The sequence below is a fragment of the Neophocaena asiaeorientalis genome, unplaced genomic scaffold, assembly GCF_003031525.2.
Source record: "Neophocaena asiaeorientalis asiaeorientalis breed wild unplaced genomic scaffold, Neophocaena_asiaeorientalis_V1.1 scaffold567, whole genome shotgun sequence".
Taxonomy (NCBI): domain Eukaryota; kingdom Metazoa; phylum Chordata; class Mammalia; order Artiodactyla; family Phocoenidae; genus Neophocaena; species Neophocaena asiaeorientalis.
Window position 1 is genome coordinate 91,825 of NW_020173728.1, and position 8,785 is coordinate 100,609.

Here is an 8,785-nt window from a genome sequence, read left to right on the forward strand (position 1 = left end):
ACTTTCAGGTAATTATGTTAGTGAAAATTTGGAAACCATCTACTCGCCCAAAAGGAGACAACTGAATATAATATATCCATGCACATTTTAAAAAATGTTTAATGGAACTTGTGGGAATCATTCCACAATGTATATGTTTATCAAATCATCATGTACACTTTAAAGATGGACAATTTGTCAATTATACTTAGAGCTGGAAAAATGTTGAATTGTTTGATGCAATGCTCACTATATTATAATGAATAAAGAAGGTACGGTATTTTACCCAGGAAATGATCTGATTTAAAAGCAAATCTATAGAACCAGACCGGAAGGAACTCGCCACATCAAATTCTAAACTGCCCAGGGAAGATGGGGGAGAAGCTGTGCCCCGCCCACCCGACGCTGAGGAGGGGCGGGGCTGGGGCCTCAGATTCCGGGGCACTCACCGCCCACTGGCTGTCATAATCTCAGATTGTCACAGTTAATCTTCCGATTGGTCCTGGGCCGTCGCCTGATGATGATGTCAGCCGCCTTGCGTGCGCGCGGAAGCGCGCCTTAGTGGCCGGCGGAGGTACGGAGGCAGCTCTTGCGTCCAGACCTCGGGCTGGTGGTCTCACGATTTGGGTGGGTCAGCCCGGCCTTCCCTCCAACCCTCTGGGCGGCGTCGCGGCGGCAGGTCGGGCGAGGTTTTCTTGCGCGGTCTCGGCTGTGCGGTGCACTGCGAGGTCAGGTTCCGGTGGGTCAGGCCAAGCGTATTAGGGCAGCTGGGGCTCCATCAAGAGTCTGAGTTTGGGCACGTCTTCACCTGCCTTCAATGTGGGCAAAATATCCGGACTTTACACTAACTTCTCACAAGCCTTGGTGGTGATTTTTAAATGTTTAAAAACATCCATTTTTGCGAGAACTCAGGATGTTTCAAAGCAGCATCTACTTGGAGACTTCACCGGTCAGGTCAGGCACAGGTTGGCCACTCTGTGGGGGAAAAGGCCACTCCTCGAGGTGCCCACAACTTGAATACCCCTTACTTCTGGCAGCGAAAACAGAGTCCTGATTCTTAAGTGAGCTTTTAATTTAAAAAACAAGATGGGCACACTGTATAAAAAATTAAGTCCAAGGACCTTCGGCAGCGAATGCCTTGTCTCCACGATAGAACCCTAGAACCCGATCCCTAAGGGCAGCTGTCCTTACGTTTTTGCCAATCCTTCCAGAAGGTCCGTGCAAACAGAGCAAGCCTATATGGAATCTTCTTAAAAAAAAATAAATAAAACACAAAGCAGTTTCCTCATCTGTAAAATGAGGTTGAAAATGGTGCGAAGTACCTTGAGCAGTTCTTGGGATGTTGTTCTCGCTGCCTGTGACAACTGTTGTCAATATTCCACAAAGTGTTTGAACTTCGTTTTCTGACTACCAAAGAAACTCAGAGATTGTTTCATATTCGTATCACGGACCGGTCTGCCTCTTCTTTTCAAGCCCCCTTCTGAGGGGCTGCGAGTCCCTGCTGTGCTGAAGTGCAGGCCTGAATGCAAGCTTTTAACAATCTTTCTTTGTGCTATAGAAGGCCCTGGTTCTGAAATTCTGAATAAAACCACAACAGGCTTGTGTGTTTGCGGTTGGCTGGGGGAGTGTTTGAGGGAGGGGACACCTGGTGGGAGGGGAGGGCCCAGTTGCCTTGGCTGGGCCTGCAGGAGAGGAGCGCAAGAAGAGCTGCAGCAGGCGTGCACACACACATACGTGCACACCGTTCCTTAGAGAGACCGTGAAATAGCTCATCTTCAGGCTAAAGCAGGAGATTTAGGTTAAAGCCTTGTCCTTTCCCCTCCCCTTGCCTTAGTTAGAAGGCAATGTTCACACTTCATACAAGTCACGGTAAATAAGCCGACTGACCCATCCCCTGTCACACCTGCCTCTCCGAACTGGGAGGCCACAACTCAACAGTAATTGCAAGGCCGCAAGCAGGATGGTGGCAGAGGACAGGCAGGGAGTGTCTTCATGTCTGGATCCAAGTTGCATCTATATTTACTTTAGGGTGGTTTTCCCGGAGAAGTTTCAAGCCCATCTTGTGCCTCATTTCAAGGAGGAAGCAGGTGAGATCCTGATGTAAGCAGCTTTTGGCAGGAAAGAGCTCGCACCCTTTTGTCTTGTCACTTTAGCAAAGCTATATTGTCACTAACCTTAAACTAGGCGCCCCCATGTTCTACTCATCTCCTGCCCTAGCACACCTATCGAATTCTGATCACACAGTACCTTGCCTAACCTGTTGGTTCTTTCCGTAGATCAAAGAAATAAAAATGAAGAAGAATTAACAGGTGTACAGATCTATTCCCTAACTTCCCCTCCGTAATGGCGTAAATAAACTGTGAACAAGACAGCATCTAAAGAAAAGATCACGCTGGGAATCCCCTGGTGGTCCAGTGGTTAGGACTTGGCACTTTCACTGCCGGGACCTGGGTTACATCCCTGGTCGAGGAGCTAAGATCCTGCCAGCTGCATGGTGCAGCCAAAAATTTTTTTTAAATAAAAAATAAAGATCATGAGGAGTTGACAAGCCTGCACACTGTGGGAGATGGCTACGAGTCTGATACCCTAGCTCCATGATTAACTGACATTACGTCCCCTTTTCTCTTTAAAACTTTCATGGCAGGGACTTCCCTGGTGGTGCAGTGGTTAAGAATCCACCTGCCAATGCAGGGGACACGGGTTTGATCCCTGGTCCAGGAAGATCCCACATGCCGCAGAGCAACTAAGCCGGCGTGATACAACTACTGAGCCTACGTGCCACAACTACTGAAGCCTATGCACCTAGAGCCCGTGCTCCACAAGAGAAGCCACTGTGATGAGAAGCCTGTGCACCACATCGAAGAGGAGCCCCCGCTCGCTGCAACTAGAGAAAGCCCACGCACAGCAACGAAGACCCAACACAGCCAAAAAAATAAGTAAATAAAAAATAAATTAATTTAAAAAGAATTAAAAAAAAAAACTTTCATGGTGGAGCAGCATCTTTAGAGGTGGATTTCCAGGACACGAGTCTGCCTTCTCTCCAGATTGCCATCTTTCTGATCAAAACAACATTTTCCGGGGCTTCCCTGGTGGTGCAGTGGTTGAAAGTCCGCCTGCCGATGCAGGGGACACGGGTTCGTGCCCCAGTCCGGGAGGATCCCACATGCCACGGAGCGGCTGGGCCCGTGAGCCGTGGCCGCTGAGCCTGTGCGTCCGGAGCCTGTGCTCTGCAACAGGCGAGGCCACAACAGTGAGAGGCCCGCGTACCGCAAAAAAAAAAAAAAATTTCCATTTCTACCAACACTTCCCTCTCGAGTATTGATTTTCAAGCATTGAGCATCTGGAGCTGAGTTCAGTAACACTGATGTGCTTGGGAAGTCGAGGAACAAGTTCTTTCTGCTCTCACCTCCTGATGGGCAGGACAAAATTCTCTCCTTAGGAGACGGCAGCGGGGATCTGTGCTTCATGTCAACCTGGTCAGTTCTGAGGCCCATTCCGGCTAAGAAGGGGCATGTGTCCCCTCTGTCGCCTGGGCCTGCGCCTAGGCCCCGGCCACACTCATTTCCGGGTTCCCAGCCACCTGTCTCCGGACCAGCATTCCTCTTTATCTCTGCACCAGTACAGTAGGGACCAAGCACCATGGCTATTCAAGTTGAAATTAACTAGAATAAAGTATACACCCAGTGCCCCTGTCACACGAGCCACACTTCAAGTGGCTGGGGGACATGTCCGCTCACCAGGCCCAGTGGGACAGCCTGATGCCCTCCTGCTCCCAGCGCTAATGGGCCCACCACACTCTGCTCCTCGCCTATTTCTAGAAGCCACCATACTGTTTAGAGTTTACTAGTCTGTGGCAGAAATTGGGCTGAGGGTAAGGTAACCAGCTAGTTCCGGTTTTCCTGGGACTTTCTTGATCATAGCATTGACGGCCTCATCTGGGAAGCCCCAGTCCTGGGCAAACCAGGGTGCTCGGTCTACCCACAGAGTAAGTGATGTCTGACCGAGCTCTCAGTGGGATGGGGTCAGAGGGCAGTTCATGCCCTTCGGTGGGGACACCCTGATGACACGTGCTCACTTGTAGATAAGACAGTCCTGCATTAACCTAAATACCCCCGAAGCCTCAAGTGTTAGAAGGCTCTGTGCCTGGACCCCCTCAGCTGGGCTGGAGCCCCTCTGGCCCCCGTGCCCACCTCCATCACCCCTGAGTTTCTCAGTCATTATTAGCCTTTGGAAGGGAGCATTCTGTAAGGGGAGTTGGCTGTCACTGAACCTGGGATCTTTTCTCTCCTGGGGCACTTGAGTGGGTTTTCTGAGGCCCCCAACACTGCTGAGATCTGGCCTTGGAGGATGGACCTCCTGCTCTGGGGGGGTTCTTGCTCCCCTAGCAATTCTATGAACCCTGAGGACCATGTCCACCTTCCTCTTTCTCTCCCAGGGGCCCAATCACCCAGCGCCCAAGACAATCCCCGGGCAGGGCTCCAGGCTCAGGCCTGCATCTCAGCCAGGGAAACTGACCAGGGCTTGCCCTTAAGTACAAGCTGCCCCCCGTACAGCAGCCTCTGTCCTGCCTCCTGCCTGTTCCTGTCCCACCAGCTCTCCGTCCAATCCCCAGGGTCAGGGCCCTTTGCTCTATCAGAGGGGAATGAGATCCTTCTCGACACAGCAGCCATGTCCACCTTGCCCAGCCATCCCCAGCGGACGCCACAGCCCCAGGGTAGAGGTCCCTGCTATCTGTGCAGCCTACACATCAAATTCCCCCATTCCTAATCCTAACCCACACCCCTAGCCCAACCTTTTGTCACAGATTTACCTGGGGAAGCCATGTGTCCACAAGATCTCATCTATTAATCAAAGGATGATGGAAACTTCTAGTTTTCTTCTCTCTTTACTTTGGAGAAATGCAGTTAGGGTTGGTCCTCAGGGTCAATAAAACCGGCATCCAATTCTGATGCCCCCCAGCCGCACCTCAGTACTTCTTCCTCTTAAAAGCAGTTCTCCTCCTTCTCTTTGTAAGGGAGTAGTCAATGTAGCTGCTTCACTTACAAGCAATTATTAGCTAACTCCAGGTATCTCACCTGTTCTCATCCATGTAACTCCCAGCGCAGGTGCTAAGGGAGGGCCCAGCACCTCTTTAGGGGATTCTAATGTGCTCTAAAGTGTCTTAATGGACAGCTAAGTTGTTTTTGTAAAATGCCAACGCCAGCCCCACCCTCAGATATTCACAAGTATTTGGTCCGGGATGTGCAGCCTGGTGATTTTTCAAAGTGTCCCAACGGATTCCTGTGTACGCAGGCTGTGAGCCCGGTTTCCGTACACCTGTGTGCACACCTGTGCCTGGGGCAGGTGCTCGGCCCTGGACCTCAGCCTCTGCAGTGCCTTCTGCTGAGCTCGTTGCCTTTAACCCTCCTTCTCTTGCTCCCCCTCCCCAAAACCTACCAAACACATCAGGCGAGGGGAAAAGAAGCAACGTTCATATTATCATTTTATTCGTCAGAATTTCCAGAGACAGGGTCTCTACTGAGCAAGTAGAAAAATAGAGAATTTTACTACTTTGAAAAGGCAGCTATGACAAACAAGTGTTCGCCAAGAAAAGCGCCCCTGGGACTCGAGGGAGCACAGGGTTCAGTCTGGGGGTATCTCCCCACGCCACTAGCAGGCCCAGTCCTGGAACCGGAAGCAGTCGCTGGCAATCTTCCACACCGTGTTGCTGGGTGAGGCCTGGGCTGTCAGGATGAAGTTCTGGTTGAAGTCCCGCTGTTTGTTGCCCTCAAACTTCACTGTCCCACAGATCACCACGAGGACCGTGGTCTGGCTCGGGGTGGCTTCATCGTGAACGGGCTGGCAGTCTACCACGTTGATTTGGAACTCACTGGAAGGCAGCATCTCAAAAAACTCACTCAAGGACTCTTGTCCCGAAACGGCGTTGCCGTTCCACACCAAGGTGGCCGTGCCCATGTACAGGCGGGACAGCAGCCGCCGTCTCTTGTCCATGGTGGTGTAGTACACGTTCACGAACTCCTCAGCGGCACGGCAGGCCTGGTCCACATAGGTCTTGAAGTCCACGGACGCCATCTCTGGCCCCGCTGAGGAAGACCTCCACCCACGTGCTTCCTGTACCTGGGGGAGCCGGGCTGTGGGGCAGGAAGGTGAAAGAGACCCTGTGTGAATGCCATTGCCCATCCTGCCGGACAAATGAATGTCCTCCTCCTCTGGTGGTGGCAGAACAAGTACACATGGTGGAGACATGATTCTAGGCGCACACTGGTGCTGACACCTGGTCTGACTAGGCCTCAGTTCACTCACTTTAAACGGGACCATCCCCAGCTGTGCATAACTGCAGCGTTGGGTGAAAAGAAGCCGTGTACACCACGTGCTTAGTTAAAAAGCCTGAGACCCACATGGTCCGCAGTGGTAGCTATTACTATGAATTTTAACGGTTTCGTTTTATAAGCTGTAGTACAACTGATAGTGGAAGGCCGCTTTTTTCTGGAAGCATGGAACAGCTGTGACTGCCCTAGAGAAGCGGGTAAAGGGACTTTCCTGGCGGTCCAGTGGTAAGGGCTCCAAGCTTCCAATGCAGGGGACACGGGTTCAATCCCTGGTCGGGGAACTAAAATCCCACATGCCGTGCGGTGAAGCCAAAAAAAAATTAGAGAAGCGGGTAAAGACGCTGCACCCTGGGGAAGGGAACAGTGGCCCAACAAAGGCCAATCAGTCTATCCTCAGCTCACCTACAGGGTCTGTGAAGGAGGAGGTAGGTTTCCTAAGAGGGTAAGAGAACAAATGCCATGAGGACAGGACGGGACCAACATGGTGGCTACAATCCTCATGACGGGCTCTAAGAAGCTAAGCTGGTGCTGACTGGAATGAGAAGCTAAGCTGGTGCCAAGCTCCTGGGAGCACAGGGGAGCCCCGTGAGCCTAGGAAAGACAGGCCAGATGGAAGAAATTCTATGGGGTGCAGGGTGGTGGCAGCAAGTTAGAATTTCAACTGTAGGCGAAATGTCACATTTCCCTAAAAAAAGGTCCAAAAGCACAAAGAAAAATTATTATTACCTTTTTTCAGGGTATGGTACAACTATTATAGCTGTATTCTTTTTTGTACGATTAAAATATTTCACTAAACAAAAATCCAACAGAGGCCAACATTACTAAAATAGCAGATGGGTTTAGATTTACAAACTTAAATACTGAATATTTTATTTAATTTCAACAACCTTTTAAAAAAAAAAATCATCTTATGAAAGAGATAAAAGATCCCAGGCAGGGTTGGGAAGGAGTCAGGCACTCTTAAGGGCAGAGGAAGGTGTAGGCCTGAGCCTCCAGGAGAGAACTAGCCAGGCTGGGCGGGAGCTCCCACCTAGAAAGCAGCGCTGGGTGCCGAGCGCTGATGCGGGGTCCTGTCATCCCCTCGGGGACCTTAAGTCCAGCCTCCCAAACACTCACTCCGAGCTCCTATTTCCTAGTGTTTTACATTCGTACACCACGTCCTTTAATAGTCACCGAGAACGGATGAGGGTGTTACTATAACAACTTCGCTAATGAGAAAAGAAAACTTACGTGTGGATGGAGGTCACACCCCTGATTTGTCACTACAAGAACTTGTTGCCGGTACGACGCGGTCCTCTCACTGGCTCCTGCCCTTCTGGGGTCCAGTCTGGGGCTCAAGGTTCCGGGATAGCCAGTTTGTCATTTCCCGCTGTGGGCCCGTCTCCCTCGCTGGACTCCCCATCAACCGGCGTCCACGCGATTCCCCAGCACCTCGGGCCTCCGCCTCCCGAACGCAGCTCAACCAGCTGCCCGCCCGGGCGTCCGCAGGGAGGGAGGTCGTTCCTGAGGGGTTGCGACCGGCCCAAGACCCGCTGCGGGACCAGCCGGCATCCCCACCACGCGGGGGCCACCTACCTGCGCTGGGGGGTACCGACCTACGTGGGGGTCACCTACTTAAGCAGGGGGCACTTACCTGCACGGGGTCACCTACCTGAGTAGAGATCACCTACCTGCGCTGGGAGGGGATCACTTAACTGAGTCGGGGGCACCTACCTGCGGGGTTCACCTACCTAAGCGGGGGTCATCCATCTGCGCGGGGGTCACCTACTTGAGCAGGGGGCACTCACCTGCACGGGGTTACCTACCTACCCGCCCGAAGGGCACCTACCTGCGCTGGGTGGGGGTCACCTACCTGAGTGGGGGGCACCGACCTGCGTGGGGCACCTACCTGCGCGGGAGTGACAGCGGGGCGGCGGCCCTAGTCAGCACCGGACAGCGTGGGCCTCAGTCAGCCGGGTAGGCGTGGGCGAAACGACTCGGGTCGGCGCAGGTCGGCGTGGGCGGCTCCGGTCACGCGGGCTGCGGCACAACGGACTTTTGGGCCGGGCCCGCCGAGGCTCCGCGCTCCTCCGCTGCTCGCCCGAAGAGGCCCAGGAAGAGCCGCCTCCAACGAACCCCTTCCTCCCAGCAACCGCCTGGTCCGGTCGGCGCCTCCGCGGGTTCCCGCGCGCCGCCCCCGAGTCCGCGCAGACGCGAGTGCCCGGCCTCCGCCCCCGCCCCGTGACGGGCAGCTGTGCCAGCCAGTGGGACGGCGGACCGCAGGCTAGCCCCGCCCAGGTGTGGCAGCGGCGGGCGGCTTCCGGGAGAGACGCTTTCCCAGAAGACCACGGAAAATCCGCGCTCGAGTCTTCATTGGTCAATCTGGGTCACAGACTCCGGCCCGACGTTAGGTGGGGCCTCTGATTGGACTAAGCTTCGCAAGTCCCGTCCCCGACTCTCGGGGCGGGGCTGTCTCGCGGCTGCGCGAAAGCCGCCGG

General features: G+C 53.4%; 1 protein-coding gene across 5 annotated transcripts; it reads right to left on the minus strand.

The window, feature by feature from the left end:
• Positions 1-5,434: 5,434 nt before the first annotated feature.
• On the minus strand, positions 5,435-8,504 carry NXT1 (nuclear transport factor 2 like export factor 1). Of its 5 annotated transcripts, XM_024750794.1 has the most exons (3): positions 8,197-8,502; positions 7,539-7,641; positions 5,435-6,110 (listed from the first exon to the last, which is right to left on the minus strand). In XM_024750794.1, the coding sequence occupies exon 3, from the start codon at positions 6,049-6,051 to the stop codon at positions 5,629-5,631; it is 423 nt and encodes a 140-aa protein (XP_024606562.1). In that variant the 5' UTR covers positions 6,052-6,110; positions 7,539-7,641; positions 8,197-8,502; the 3' UTR covers positions 5,435-5,628. The 5 variants fall into 5 exon arrangements, with proteins under 5 accessions (XP_024606562.1, XP_024606560.1, XP_024606559.1 ...); XM_024750792.1 differs by having other exon boundaries at positions 5,435-7,641; positions 8,197-8,504; XM_024750791.1 differs by having other exon boundaries at positions 5,435-7,811; positions 8,197-8,504.
• Between the last annotated feature and the right edge of the window lie 281 nt (positions 8,505-8,785).